This window comes from Anser anser (genome assembly GCF_964211835.1).
Source record: "Anser anser genome assembly, chromosome: 6".
Classification (NCBI taxonomy): domain Eukaryota; kingdom Metazoa; phylum Chordata; class Aves; order Anseriformes; family Anatidae; genus Anser; species Anser anser.
In genome coordinates, this window is record NC_139726.1 from 516150 (window position 1) to 532536 (window position 16387).

The 16387-nt window shown below is 37.7% G+C and overlaps 1 protein-coding gene across 27 annotated transcripts in view; it reads right to left on the reverse strand.

Moving 5' to 3' along the window:
- Positions 1-16387, reverse strand: part of PKP4 (plakophilin 4) — a 91576-nt gene that overhangs the window by 54909 nt on the left and 20280 nt on the right. For 19 of the 27 annotated variants that reach the window (XM_083841663.1, XM_083841664.1, XM_083841660.1 and 16 more), the window contains 2 exons: positions 13031-13164; positions 193-305 (listed from right to left, as the gene is read on the reverse strand). In XM_083841663.1, the coding sequence (XP_083697789.1) occupies positions 193-305; positions 13031-13159 (242 nt within the window). In that variant the 5' untranslated portion in view covers positions 13160-13164. Of the gene's footprint in view, positions 1-192; positions 306-13030; positions 13165-14052; positions 14158-16387 lie in introns of those variants that run through there. The other 8 variants (XM_083841669.1, XM_083841672.1, XM_083841667.1 and 5 more) reach the window with 2 other exon arrangements.

A 16387-nucleotide genomic window follows, 5' to 3' on the forward strand; every position in this document is an offset into this window, starting at 1 on the left:
ACTGAGAATGTAATCGATGATTAAAGAGGTCTTTTAAAACTGTCTCACAACTCTTTATAGCAAATCTACATTTTTTTATACTTAAGATATTAATGGAAGGTGAACAACTATCAGTGGAAACATATGTATATAGGACATAAGAAGCCCTTTAACTCATGGGACACATGAAAGTAAAGTCATCAGGACTTGTACCTTGTGCTGGCGATACTTGGTGATTCTGCTCCAAGCCTACATCTTTCTAGCTGATTAGCCACAATTTGCCTTTCCACTTCCAGTTCTCTGGTAAGTCTTTGAAATTGGAGCTCCTGAAATTTCAAAATAAAAAAGAAAAGCATTCTTGATGTTAAAAAATTGGTGTGGATTAATTCTGAAAAAAGTCAGTTTCATCACAATCATGTTTCTTGTTTTGACTTTTCCTTAGTGGAATAAATTATTAGATGAATTAGATGAAAGGGGGAATTTAATGGTTCTTTAAATCAGTGGTTCACACAAATTTAATCACCTGTTACAAAAAGAAAAGCGTATTTAAGCATTTGTGGATTTTATTCCTCCCACAATTAAGATTTTTGGTATCTTCTTATGTTGTCACAATCTAACAAAATTGGTGCCTATAAAGTTGGTCCTCAATTTCACTTATAACAGAGGTATACTATAAAATATTGTAGTCTACCCTTTCCAATTGCAAAACTTCAAATCCTAAGCTATGCTACGTTCTGACTTCTATATTCAAAAACTCAGAAATTGTTATTTGAAACTGGCTGCGGACAGAGATATGTTATTTCACCATTTCATATTTCAGCTTCTGTTATATTTCTCAGTCACAAGTACCAAACCTCAGCCTGCATAAAATCTGGAACAGCTTTTGGAACATAATACTTCCAGGAAGACATGGGAAATACATGGAGCTACACAGAATCTTTGTGTATTATGAAGATCTAGAAATCTATTTTTTTTATGAATATAATACTCTGAAACCCGTACTGTCATCAGGGGATATTTGTGAAGTTTTACTCCACGGTTAGGTTTTGTTAATGACAGAAAAGTATTCTATCAGAGCAACCGTATTATTTTTCAATTTGATATTCTCCATTCCCATCATGTTAAATAAACTATTTAATATTATTTAAAATAGATGCACATCACTATTTAATAATTCGATCGATTTTGAGGGAAGTCAAATACAACACAAGCATTCCTTTAATTTCAAAAAGTAAATGACTAATAAGCTTTCCCCCACCACAAATGTATCTGATGTAATTGTATTACACATCAGTTGCAAGCCTTGCCATATCACAAAAGTCACTTTCACTCACAGACTGTAGTTAATGCAAACAATTATTTCATACCTTAGGTTACATGGAACAAGGCTTAAATACTTTATTTTCCTTAACGGCTCCTGAAAGAGATCTCTACTTCTTGCAGCTTGTGCAGCTGTTCAGCAAGAGCAAGCGCAGCTCAGCAATGCACCTGTGGCTCCCAGCAGTCTGCAAGGACCTCTCTGCACCTCTCAGCTCCAGCCAGGGGGAGAAGTCCGAGTAACTGTGCCTAAACACTACTCTAAAACCAAGATTCACCTTACAGAAGCAGGGATAAAGTTTCTTCTCTTGACTCCTGCAATGAGATTGCCTCCAAATAGGAGGCTAATTAGCACTGATTTCGTCAGGAAACCAACTAAAGACTATTGCAAACAGCAGCTGCCATGCTGCTGAAACTGCTCCATAATTAAATAATAATAATAGAACAAAAATAAAAAGCTACTTCTGAAGGTGTGATTTGAGCTCCATACAACAAACTGGCCAGTTAAAGATGTGTCGCAGAAGTTACTGCCCCTCCCACAAGGCTCAAGTGATCATAGACACTTTCAAATACTTCTCACTGCTCAATAACCAAACTGAATACTTCTATATACCCTAAATGTTGTCCAGCAAGGCTTTTTCCCTCCAGCATGATGAACTTACCCACTACTGCCATGGGACAGAGGCACAGAATGGGATCAGGTTGGATGGGAGATTAAAGATCGCCTAGTTCCAACGCCTGCCATGGGCAGGGATGCCACCCTGCATCGTCCAGCCTGGCCTTGAACACCTCCAGGGATGGGGCATCCACAGCCTCTCTGGGCAACCTGTGCCAGTGCCTCACCGCCCTCCGAGTGAGGAATTTCCTCCTCACCTCCAATCTAAATCTCCCCTCTCTTAGTTTAAAACCATTCCCTCTCATCCCGTCATTATCTGATTGAGCAGGGTCATTCTCCATCTTTTTTGTAAGTTCCCTTTAAGTACTGAAAAGCCTTTCTTCATAGGAGAGGTGCTCCAGCCCTCTGAGCAACTTCATGGCCCATCCATATTACAAGACTGCATTTTTCTTCTATTGCTCTACTAAGAAAATTTCACTAGAACAATATATTCTGTAGTTCTGTACATCTTCATGCACTTGATGCTGCCCCCCCACAATCAAGTATCAGCAAAGTAATACTTGGAAGTCTGAACATGCATAATATATATATAAATTTATTTTTTTTAAGAATGTTACACTTGAAAACACTAAGATGGATTTCAGGGTGCCCAAGAAACAGCAGTCCTGAAATGTAACATACCACCATGCTGAAAGCAGAGAAGGTGTAACTGGACAGCAATGATCAAGCTCGATTTCAGGCTTCTCTATCAAGCAAAATTTTAAGATTGATCATCTATTAGGGTAAAATTTTATAACCTTAAAATGGTTTCTGATTGTTTTGGGCTCAGATAAGCAAAAGAAACCTAAAAACAGACAGACATCTAGCTTTCCCTAAATGCCAGCATACGATCTTTCCTCTTGGCACAAAGCTTTTTCATTTTGAAATAGTTGCATATTTACAGTAAAGCCCCTCTCAGAAAATAACTATGCAGACCATGGAGGCCAGGGGAAGTAAATGTGGTTTTCAGCTCTTTCCAGGCCACCCAGATCTTCAGTTGATGGAGGCAATTCAGTGCTCATTTATAGCGTAAGAGAAAGCAACTCTTTCCACTAGGCTGGCACTTACTGTCAAGCTTCAACGTTAGAAACACTTAGCACAGTCAATGCTCAGACATGAAAAAGCATTTTAGGACATATGTGCTAAACTTGGATGTTATTCAAATCCTCCTCTGAACAGAATCTGAAAATTAACACTCCTTTTAACCCTGTGACCTGATACAAAAAGCATCATGAATGTGATAACCTTTGGACCACAGCACATCTTATGGGCCTGTATTTGGACTAGAAAATATGGATAATATTGAAAGGTTTGTACAAAACGGGACCGCATCGAATAGCACAGACCCAGCCTGAGAAACCAGGTCTTAGCATGAGGTAACTTCATGTTATACAAAAGAGGTACACGTGCATTCTGTTCTTTTGGACAGTTTGTGTTTTGGAGAGGAAAAAAAAAATATATAAAGTTTATTAAGCAAAAAAGCAAATAAATTTACAAATGAGAATTTATTTTCCAGTTAATATAGATGAGCCACGTAGCCAAAAAACGATTCACCAGCCAGCCATTAACATGATTAGTGGGGAATGCAGAGATTTTCAAAAAAACGTTCAGATGCTGAAGTTCTGTAACTTTTGAAGAAAGTGTAGGCAAGGCAAGCTTTTTCCCAAGTAAAATATGATGTGTTATATAGCATGTCACAAGCTTAAAATAAACAGTATTGCATTCCTCACTTGCTGAGATAATATAAAAAGTGTACCCTACGGCTAAGACTCTTTCCCATTCCTTGCTGTTTAAATAGTTTTAAAAGTAACGTCATTGATTTAAACTATGAAATTGAACACAAGACTCAGGTTGCAGTTTTATTATTTACTGATCTTTTAATTAGATGAATAAAAATAAAACATACGCTAGCTATTATTTGCTTCCACTCAGCCAATCTCTACTGCTTTGCCTTTTCATTACAGGCAGAAGCATTAATAATAACATTAGTCTAGAAAGCTTAATACATGCTACATATACACATTTACTTGAGTACTCACCCGCTTTGCTGCCTCCTACAGGCCGGAGCGCAGCGGGCCAGAAGTGGGTGGCATCCCTGCTCCTGGCACTGGGGTTGGAACTAGACGGACATTAAGGTCCCTTCCAGCCCAAGACAATCTACGATTCTATGATCTACACCAGTTCATATGTATTTCTGCAGCAAAATACTTTATAAAGAAAATGTTATTACTGGGCAACTTTTTACTTTGACATTTTGCATTCCAGAAGGAAAAAAAATACAGTGACTTAGCAAATCAAACAGGCTGACATATTCTAAAAGCCTACATAAAGTAAATCAATTAAAAAGGAATATGCACAAAGGAAATAGGACAAAGCTACAGGTGCAACAGTTACAATGGTAGGAATCAGACTCATGGGAGGGAAAATAAGTTCTGGGGTTGTCAACTGACCTTGCATCTACAGGATGGCATTTTGTAAACTAATTCGTCACACGATTCTGTCCTAAAGGTGTTTAAGAGAGGAACCAGATAACTAAGATCAGATAAATTGGTGATCTCTTATTTCACAGTGTGCTTGCTTTTTTACAGTTTTAATAGGCATCCTTCCCCTACCCTTCCTGATAACTTCTCAAAGCATACTCAAATTCTTCATCTGGAGAACAGAGCTCCACCCAATACCAATAATCACCTGAGGTTTTTGAGGATTTCGGGTGATTAAAAAGATCAGGATTAGTGAGGTTTAACTGAAAGCACTGAGGTAAGTCTTTTCTTTTTCTGCTGAAAATCAGCTGTCTAACTTCACATCACATCTCAGTGAGAGTGTAACCCCTGTCTAGAAAATCATATGATTTGGTTTTGACTGGCAGAACACAGAAAACTTTTCTCTTGAAAGAACACTGTGATATAGAATCAGTACAGGAAGCTGCACAATACCCAAATTAACAAACTGTCTATTTAAATAAAAGATAATAATTTAAATAAACAACAACAAAAAAGCAAAGCTATTTTTTCCCCATGCTGCAAAAAAAATCAAAAGCTAGTTAAAACATAAAGAACCATATTTCTATTTTTCTTGGGTGTGGAAAACATGAATGTAACAAACTGACAATGTAGGAAGAAATTTTACTTCATTAATTTATGCTATGTTTAAAAAGCAAAACTCGCTAGCATTCTAAATCAGAAAAACTGTGCAAAGTAGACATGACAGAAAAAGACAAGAAATCATGTTTGGCCATTTCACCTGAGGTATTCAGCACTGTTGATTTTGTACCAACACCCTCAGTTGTCCATTTACAATATTATTCATGACGTGTGTATCTGCTGCTAAGAAAAAACATCACAGTGTACTAAACTGCAAAGGCTTATAGAATCAAAGAACACCCTTATTTGGGAGGGACTCACAGGATCATCAAGGCCAACCCCTGGCTCCATACAGTACCACCCAAACATCAGACCATGCATCTGAGAGCGCTCCTTGAACTCCGGCGGGCTCAGTGCCGTGACCACGTTCCTGGGGAGCCTGTTCCAGTGTCCGCCTACCTTCTCGGTGAAGAACCTTTTCCTGATATACAGCCTGAATCTCCCTTTATGATTAATTTGCCATTTTAAAATCATTCTGACACTTATGAGGACCTAATTTATTTTTGCAAGTGAAAGCAACATTAATTTACTCTGTGAAAGCAGAAAAAAAAAAAATCAGCTTCATTTTTTAATTTGAATAACGTTCTTAGCATTCAGACTGTGATTCCAGTGAAGTAACAAAGCTAACATACTTTTTGAAGCAATGGATGCTGACTTACATATGTCTCTTCTTAAATTTGGTATCTGTAACAGTAATTGCAGGTCTTAAATACCTGCATAAATACCTAAGAGATGGATGATTTTAGAGGTGCTACCTTCTTTATAGCTGGAATACCTGATGTTTTAAGCCTGTCTTTTTTGTTTTAGTTTAAATCAGACAGTTATAGGAAACTAAGTCCTAATCAGTTTTCAGTAACTGCATTGCATTGATCATTTTCATAGTTTATAGTCCCTTAAAGAAATTCGGTACTTCCTTCATACTATTTGCATTGCTCAATAAACCAGCATTTATCCTTTGTTTCAGACCCCACAGTCAGTTCCATAAAAATGAACAAACAAAATGAGCACCCAAAACCAAAAAGCTTTTTTTTAAAAAAAAATATTTAAAAAAACACATCAAATGCTAAGAGTAAACTTGGGAGAAGGGGGGAGGGATACCACTCTGAATGGACACCTACCACCAATATGTTTATCTATCATATAACACACTATTTGTTGCAGGAAGCTATTTGAATTTGTTTCTCTGAAAGGAGCGGGAGCCGTCCCCCTCACACAGGATGCTCCCACACAATGCTGGCAACACAGGAAGCTGCTAGCCTAAGCAAAAAAACACAATTAACTATTTTTTTTATAGCACTGGCTTGTGACAATATGACAGGAGTCAAACAAAATAATTAGTACGTTTGTTTTCACTTGCAGAACATCATCTATGTGGGCAGGGCATAGTAAAGTTATACACGTAGATTACCGAATACACTGCCATACTAACCAAAGATTTGGTACTAACCAAATCTTCTGAAACACATACACTACAATGCTTCGGCCAGAGCTATTTTTTTTCCAAGATTACTCAATACATAGAGGAAAAAAAATGTAATTCTACTCACCTGTTTAGCAGTAACTACTTAATCACCTCACAAAACGACAATTTTGTACTCATAAGCTAAATTTCATTGCAAAGCCACAGGCCATATTTCTTAACACGAAGCTATAAAAAATACTAGCTTTTCATTATTTTCAGGGAGAAGCAGCGTATACACGGTTCAAGAAAGAGGAAAACTTGCTTTGGAAAGGCAAACATACAGACTGCGGGCAGACAAGCTTCCGTGATTAAAAGCCAAAACTCAAATTTCAGAGCTCTGTAACCGTGGAGGCTCTTGGAGGCTGAAGGTTCTGGAGCAGAGAAAAGCCCTGCACGGGGTGTCAATGTTGTAGTGTATACCACAACTGACCAAACAGAGCTAGAAGCTCTGAATGCCCGGCAGTAATTTTTCTGCAATGATGTTGAGACCTCACTCACGAAGATACTTCAAGGTCTTCACTACCAGGAGACACAGATGAGGCAAGTTATACCAATCACGAAATCACGCTGCTCTCTTCTTTCGAGAGCTGAGCACCTCTTATAGGCTTGTGGCTCTCTAACAAGTGGGAAAAAAAAGTTGTGAACGTACTACGCTTGGCAGTTAAAACAAATACTTGAAAACAGTTAAGTAATTGGAACATAATTTGTATGACAGACCATAATGACTATTATTCCCTTATTGAAGTCTTTGGATAGCATAAGAAAATTTAGAAGCAATTGCGTGCTGTCTGTGCATCCCATTATAGCACTATGTCACAGAGATCCAACATTTTCATTTTTGTTAACCAAGAACTTTTCTACCTCAGTAATATGGAGGAGAATAAGCACTCAAGATTTACAATGTTGAAAAATAAAAATTTTGTTCTTCTTGCTCTATTGCAATTTGAAACCTGGCAAAATACAGGTAATTTAAAACTCTAAATACAGGGTAGAAGGTCCAATTGATTAACTGAAGGCTTTCTAGTGACAATTGTCCAAGAATCAGCAGTGATGTCACAAGTAGCAAAAACAACTCTTGAACTCTTTTTGAATGGCATGTGCCTGTCTTGCCACACCAGGATCAGGCAGCTGGGACACCTGGGAGAGATGATGCCATTGATGCCACAGAAAGGGAAGCATCTTGCAGCAGCGTCAGCTTCTACCAGTTCTGAATGGTTGCTGAAGCAGGCTGGGGCAGAATACAGGGCTGTGATGCTATGTAGTAGCACTGGGATATGCTAAGTTGCTTAAATCACCAAACGTCACTCTTTGCGAAAAATCAAGTAGTAATTGTAAGTTAACTTTGAAATGTTTTCCTAATCATAAAAATTTTGAGCATTGAACAATTCAGCTAAGCCTCTTCCAGTAGTCCGAGTTGACAAAAATGTCTGGCAAGCATTTGAGAGGAATACTTTTACCTGTCAGCTACTGCTTCTCATTCAACTGCAACATACAGTGCAGAGACGCACAGCTCTCATTGCGCTAAAGAAAGGCAGTTATATTTTGGACATTTCTATGATACAAAGGTGCAAAACAAGAGGAAAAAATTAATTTATACCTTCTTCACATTACAAATGCCAGCCCCCACACTAATCCATGCACAGTCCTACATGCTTCCACTTGCTTTAATTCTGAAACAAATTAAGGAACTGACTAAAACACATCAAATATATTTTCTCAACCTGAATACTGTACTTTAGTGACCCAATATTTGAATTCTCTACTGTAGTCTATTGAAAGAAAACGAAATTTTTAACTAACCATATTAGATCAACCTCAAAGTTTTCTGTAAAAATAAAGTTTACTCACACACACAACTGCATTTTCATGCTTTCAGTATCTCAGTATCTTCCAAAACAGAAGACAAAAGATAAAAAATTGGACAGGGTAAAGAGAATCACAGATTACAGATTGTGAAACCACACAGCTACAATTATTGGCTGATCACACTTACTCTGCATTCAACAGCAGTAGACCATTAAAGCCCTTAATACTTTTATGCCTGCATTGTTCACTGGTCTGGTAAAACAGTTTAGTGCTGCTCTAGCAGATGAGGGATCAAAATTTCAGCAATTAATAGAAAAGTACTCTCATACAATGACAGAAAGGAGGAATGCCACTTGAGGTATTCACTGACTTCAGCTGAGTAGCATCCTCTTTGAAAACTGTTTGTTACAATGATGGGTTATTTTAAATTGCTAAGTGTACTGTTTTGCCAGCTGCTGATTAGAGTTGAGTTGTTGCAGAGTAGAGCCTGGTAAGCTACCAGTGTTACAAGAGGTATAAATACTCCAATATATTTTGTAGATGCCCACAGTTTTAGGCAGGCTCTTCTTCAAAGGGATTTTCCCCTTAGAAGCTTAACAATACAATGCTAGAAGGAAAAACTAATTTCTAATTCTAATTTCTAATCTAATTTTCAAATGAAAAACAGAGTATAAAGAATTTTGATTCTGGAAATGAGTTAGCAGTTTCATCTGAGAGAGGAATTCCAAAAATTTTGTCTTAAAATTAAAGCCTTGGGAAGCAGACTTCTCAGACTTGATTCACCAAATCTGGAAATATTTGTGAACAAGAGAGGTAGCAAACTTCAAAGTTCTGTACTTAAAGGGGTAAGAATGATCTATACAGTTGAAATCAACATTAAGAGAGTTGAAAAAAGATCTCCCAGTCATTTAGCAAAGATTTTGTTTCACTTACACAAAGCTTGGAAAGCCATTTACTAAAAAGTACCAACCATTTAATAAAGTTCATCTCAGAATAGATATACATATATCCATCTAACCCATCACTAATCCAAATCAGAATTTCAAACTAAGACTGTTCAATTGTTGTGCCCAATTACCAGAATTGCATTTATTACATCTTTTTTCAGGTATTTTGTTGAAGCCACATGCCTATGCGGTTGGATTATGTAGTGCTTTATATCAAAGTTATATCTGAATTGGTAGAAAAATCTCTCAAACAATATCAAAATACAGTAATTTGAGCAAAAATGTTTTAAATGCGCAATAAAAAACTCTTTGCTGTATGAAGAACACATTCTTTCCGTCAATTCCATATGAAAGCTGTTTTTTTGTAGTTTTCATTTTTCCCCCCCCACCAGCCCCATAAAGAAAAATTCCTCAACTTCCATCAAAATAATTTTGTACTTAAACAACAAAGAAGGAAAAAAAGCAAAGTGCACATTTTCTAAGTACATGGTTCAATACTGTTATGGAAAATTTAGAAGTTTTGCTGAAGTGTTGAAATAAAGGGAACACTTCTAGAAAAGCACATAGGAAACCACAAGAGATTTATGATTATTAACCCAAAAGCATATCCAATCATTCTCAGTCTATTATCACCTGTTTACAAAGGAAAAAGTGAAAAGTTGGCCATCTTTGAACTAGTTGACACTTAAAGAACAAAGAAATTGAAATAAATAAAACTACCACTGCTGCAACTGCTTCTCTCTTGGCAAACGAATCAGAAGCAGTATATTCACGTTACTTTTCAAAGCTGGAGCAATGGAAGGTTCTTCCTGTGAGACCTTTTTCTCCCTCAGCCCAATCACTGAAAAGGAAAGGCAACACCAAGCAGGAAATTCAATTTTCAATGATCTGGTCACCCACTTCAATCTTGCCAATTCAGCAACAATTAATTCTAAATTCAGTAGTGTAAGGCCTGTGCTTGTGAAACAGCAGTGATTCACAATAACCTAGAATTTCACCTAGAGTAGTTGGCAACTAGCTGCCTTTATATTTCTCCAAAAAGTAACTGCTATGATGTTGCCCTTCCAAAACAAAACACCATCGTATACATGCAACTATTAGAAGAAAAAAGGCTAAAATACATTTCAGCTTCAGTACAGTTAGTCTTCGGATTTCCATGCATTCAAAAAGGAAATCCAATACTAGAAATGTAACAAAAAGGAAATCCAATACTAGAAATGTAACTTAAGTTGTGTTAAGAGTAAGTCCTTCCCTTGATTTTCATCCAAAAGTACGTCCACTAGTGAGGCAAACCGAATAGCTTATCCTGGTAAAAGAACTATCCTCCCTACCCTCATTTAAGACAGCAGAGGTGGCAGTGGCGTAGATTATCCTAATTAGGGATTTGTTTTCATGTTTAAAAACTAAGCTTTGTCAGAAGAGCACAGGTGACGCAGTAGTAATCAAATTTTCTTTGCACTTCTCAATCACTTTTGGTGAAAATGATACATTTCCCTAGAATATAATCAAGAGATTTACACAGCTGTCTGACAGTTTTGTCTCAATGAGGGGAGTGTTCAGAGTTCAAGGGACATGCTCTATTTTGATAACAAGGTTGCCTTATACTGATTTGTGATCTCAAGAAAAAGAAACAAATGGAGAGGTTACTTAAATATCTTGTAAAGTTAATAGGCTTATTAATTACTGAAACTTTACATATCACAGAATCACAGAATTGTAGGGGTTGGAAGGGACCTCAAGAGATCATCGGGTCCAACCCCCCTGCCAAAGCAGGTTCAAAATATCTATGCCATATGATACGTCATAGATATGTCTCTATCTACGCCACTATGGTAGACATTGCTTAACAAAGTCATTCAATAAATTTATGTACTTATGTCAGAACTACTGCAGTAACTTTAATAGTTTTTATTAGGTTAAAATCTTGTATAGTTGCACAAGTAATGATCATTTTTTTTCTCAACTTTGGTTCCACTCTAAGCGTGTCTAAAGTAATGAATTTAAGGTGTGGCAGCTCTATTGTACAAATACAGATCCACTGCAAATAAAGAGAGATTTCTGAATAAAACAAAGTTAAGCCATAGTAAACAGCATATTAGTTTCCATTCAAACTTAATAAAGTAAATAACTGCACTGGAAAATATTCTGTTCTGGGATTTGTGCCATACAGGAAGGGCGTTGAATATGTCAGTGTCTGTCCATAATTAATATCAACAGAAAGAATACCAGAAAGCTACAGTTTGGTTCTTTCAAGTTATTATTCTCAAGAGCGAAGCATGATTTTTATCTTCCTCCCCATTCCACTCATTCTAACATGTGTACACACTTTACAGAGCTAATCTACAGTTTAAGTTTGTGTTTCAGCAACTATTAAAACACAATTTTAGTTGTATTTTTTCCTTTGATCGGAATGGAGTTGCTTAATATCCATAAATTTGAGAGTCTTTTTTTGAATGAAGAGTGGAAGAGGTTTTAACCTCCTTTTTAAAATGAGGAAATATTCCATTATCCATTTTTTCCTGTAAGAACAAGATAAAATGTTTCCTGGGTAGGAAAGGGTATGTTAACGAATGCCTTTTTTATATAATTTTTTTTAATCAATCCAATGTAGATAATGCTGTCATAATTGTATGTTCGGTTTAAGCAATCACTATTGCATTAAATTTCACAAAAGCATTTCTGGACAGCAATCACAATGGTAAGATTATTGGCTGGTGAAAATATTCCTTATTTCACTAGGAATTATAGCAGTGTCATTTATTACAGTGCTGCTCATCATTTGAGCTACCATTACAAGCATGTTCTTTGTCAACTGCAAAATAATATGGACTAACGTAAAATCACCACAAATGTACTTTAAACAAATGAGTTCTAGTTGACATTTGTGATAAGCTAAGGCAGTGCAAGACCAAGTGCTGCTTTCAGATGATGAGGTAGCTCAAGCTCTTTATAACCAAGTTGACTGTGCTTACTCATATCTTGATAGCCTCCAGCCTTAATAACCTTAACTTTGGAAGCTCAGTTTTAAAATCACTGAGAAATCATTAGTCTATTACCAGCTCAAAAACTTTTCAAACTAGTATTTAGTCATGAAATTAAGATCCAAATTTAATTGCCTTGCAGTAATTTTTCATTTAAGACTAAGGGTTCCGTGGGTATGAAACTTGTTTATATTCAGACCATATGATGCAATCATGTTCCCCCTTCCCCCCTCCGTATAGAGATAATCGCTAAGATACATTTCAGAAATGTTTTGCAGATTTAAAATATATTGTTACCTGGACATTAATACCTAACCCCAAACCCAAATATTAAGACCTATTCTTAAACAAAACATTAACTTACCATACAAACTCTTTATGAGCATATTTCTGTAACACTGCATACATCTTTGCAGAATGGACAAAAAGGTCTGATTCTCAAAGTTGCATTAGTTCTACACTACTGATTTTTATATTTTGTTTGAACAACAAACCCACATCTCAAATCTGATTTACATGGTGGCATACATTACATTTGATACAGAATACCATAATGATGCTTCTGTTTGTTGCAGTCAAGTGAACCCTTTCCGATACCCACATTTTGACATACAAAATACACTATACTAACAGTAGAAAACAAATTTCAGAAACAATGTTTCTTTCCAGCAATGCAATCAAAGACAATGGTTAATTCTGAAATGCATGCTGGATTTCTGAATTGCTAAAAGCACGGCATATACCTGTTCCTTTACAGAAGCTAAAATGGTAGTGGCAGTAGTCTCTGGTTCCATGCCTGGGACTGTGGAAGTTTCCTGTGCTGTCTGTGGCAGCCCATCTTCCACCACTGGGGTCTGCTCAGGGGCTGGCATTTTGCCTGCAATAAACAATATTTTTAAATAGTTTACATTTTCAGTCAGGGACATTTAAGTAAATACAAATCTTCAGGATTATAAATTTTCATCTTCCTTCTAACACCTTTCCAAACTTAACCAAAATAGCAGAGAACTTCATACTACACATATCAGCATATGTTCCTATTATTGTGCTTCACCTTCACAAACTGAAATCGGAATGTAAAGAGCAGGCAGACGTTACCAAGCAGCACGATGTTTAAAGATTATTTTTAAATACTATCTTGTGGAAATTACTAAAAGTAGCAAAGTCCAAGATGCATAAAGAATACTAGTATTAAACATCAAGAAGACATAGAATCAATAGAGGTTTACATCATGCATAGAGGAATGACATCTAACAGCAGAGTGTTTTGCTGTTGGGAGCAAACCAAAGAGATTAATTATGGTTAATGGTAATAATGCTTCTAGTGCTCTTTTTCCAAAAAAAAAAAAAAAAGAAATTAAAGCAGTAAAGTTACAGCCATTGTCCTAGGCTATGGATAGCACAGAATGGATAGACAGGATGAACGTTTGAGAATCCCAACCTTCATTATTGTGGAGGCAGCACACACTAACAACCCCAGTACATGTAAAAAATAAAAATACAATAAATAAATAAGAAGTTGCTATTAATTAATATTACAGACTGTTATGATGTGTTTAATACTTTGAAAATAGCACAGAGGCGGTATTGATGCATCTCCTGCACACATACCAAACTCTAACTTCCTTCAGCAAAGAAAAAATTCACAAGATTTAACATTACAGTAATAAAAATTTAGATTTTCAAAAGAAGCTCAATATTCTTAGAGAAGGCATACAATATGAACAGTAGCTTCCTTCTCTTCATTTGACGAAGAGTAGCTTACTCTGCAAACAGTCCACAGGCTATCTTCTGGGACGGAGAAGGAAAAATCGCTGCAAATACCACACGGCTGTATATCAAAGCATGCGAGCTTAGCTCCTTTTCTTTCTTCCCTCACATTACCACCTTCCAAAAGGATCAAACCACGAACAAGGCAATATAAAGATGATTATGCCAGGCACTGTCCTCCTCCCAGACCAAAACAGGCAAGCCCAGGCTAAGTATTTCTTCTTCCCCCAGCACGACCCCAGCACCCTCAACGCCCCAGCCAAGCCTTGCCGACCCAGCCCAGCCCCACCGCCTCCCACTCCAGTCTGTGAGGGAGAGGAGGCCCCAGGCCAGCGCCATGCTGCCGGCCTGCCCGGGGCCTCACAGCGGCGCGCAGCCCAGCTCCCGGCCTTCCCGCCAGGCCCCGAGGCCTGGGAGGCGGCAGCCCACGGCTGCGGGCAGCTCCTGGCAGCGGGCCCCGCCGGGCTGCTCTCCGCCACAGCGAGGATAACAGCCACTGCTTCCACCTCATCACGCTCAGCTGAACTCAGCCGGTGTCGAAATGCCTGTGGCCACGTCTGGGGAGATCGAGCCGGCTTTCTCTCAAACAGCGCAAAACTTACGCTTGGAGAATACTTGTAGAATACATACAGAGTGATAGCACATGGTTTGCATGCCGTATGTTTTGTGTGATATTGCGTACTGCTTGACTTGCAAAGTATCACCAAATGAGTGTCCAGTGATACCTATTTTTGAAACAACATTTTCATTCATCTTAAGCTTACAATACGATGGCAGCCAAACTAAGATTTCCTAAGCTAATCTTAAATCTGGCATACATCTAGAGCTTCAGAGACCCCTGCTTCTAGAAGAAAAAGTTAAACAGCATTAAAGAAAGCAGAATAAAAAACTTCTCCAATAGTTATGTAAGTTTGAAGAATTGAAGCGGCAGACTCAACTTGAAGGCTTTGGAAAAGAAAATAGTAATCTTTAAAGGCTTTTCTTGTAAAAAATCAACTCTTTCATCAAGCCGTAATGAGCAAAAGAATCATAGAATATGTTTCAATTCCCTGGGTCATACCTGGATTTTTAAATCACTTTCCACCACTCTTTTATGACAACAACTCAGTGTTTCAGGTTTCTAAACAGTTAAATTTGGTAGCATATCATTAAGTAATAAAACTACACATTCAAGCTTTCCCTTCACTTGGTAAAATTTGTTAAGAGATCAAAATGTCAAATCTCAAACGCCCTCACAAGTTACAACTGAGGGATGAATCCCATTGTGTCCTGACCTGCAAAGGAACCAGCGGAGTGTCCATTATGTTCAGAACTTCCAGGTGCGAAACAAAACAAATCATAGAATCATGGAACAGTTTGGTCTTGAAAATTACTCTTTATTCCAAAACAAAACAAAACAAAAAAAAGGAAATTCATGATTCGCTAGAAGAGCTGCAGTGGGGCAGATTTCATAGAATCATAGAATGGTTTGGGTTGGAAGTGACCTTAAAGGCCATCTAATTCCAAGCCCCTGTCATGGGCAGGGACGCCTCCCACCACCTACACCAGGTTGCTGGTGTACAACTACGCCCCCTCCAGCCCCTACAACTTATCTGTAGTAAATTTCTGTAGAACCCAGTCAAGGAAATGCATAACTGGACTAGTCGAAAAGTATCGTCATTTCTCTGAACAGAAAATATACCCAATATTGAGTCTCTAATAACAACACTCAAAGGAAAACCAATCAAATTAGTTACTAATGAAGACGTCAATGTTAAATGTACATCTGTCTCAGTGTTAAGAGGCGTACTTAGAGAGCTACACCTTCCCAGACAGGCAGTTGTTTTAACTGCTGTTCTTTCAATTAACACATTTCTTGGCAAAGTTACTGATTTTCTAATCTTGGTATCAAGATTAGACAGCTGTTGGCTTTGATCCTACAGACACTTGGGTAAGCACTGAACCTAACTCCGAGGCGTATGCTCATTCACTCTGGCTGCCTGCTGAGCTCGGGTGATGCAGTGCACAAATGGGATGATGCTCCCCGCAGCCCAGCCCACAGTGCCTGCCACCACGCCTCCCTCAGGCACACTACTTGAAGAAAGCAATCACCTAAATTCCCAACTCCTATTCCAAATTTTGAAATTCTCCACTTAACAGTAAAAGACAGAAGAACAAAAGTGGTGACACTAGCTCTAGGCTGGATTGGCTGCATTTACGTTTTCCATCTAGAAGCAAGCATGCAAGAAGAATAAACCTGTTCAGTTTGAAGTCTGTAGTCTGAAATAACCTACACCAATTCTGAGAAGAGCAGCACTTCCCTCCTCTTTACTGTGAAAGCTCACTCAAAT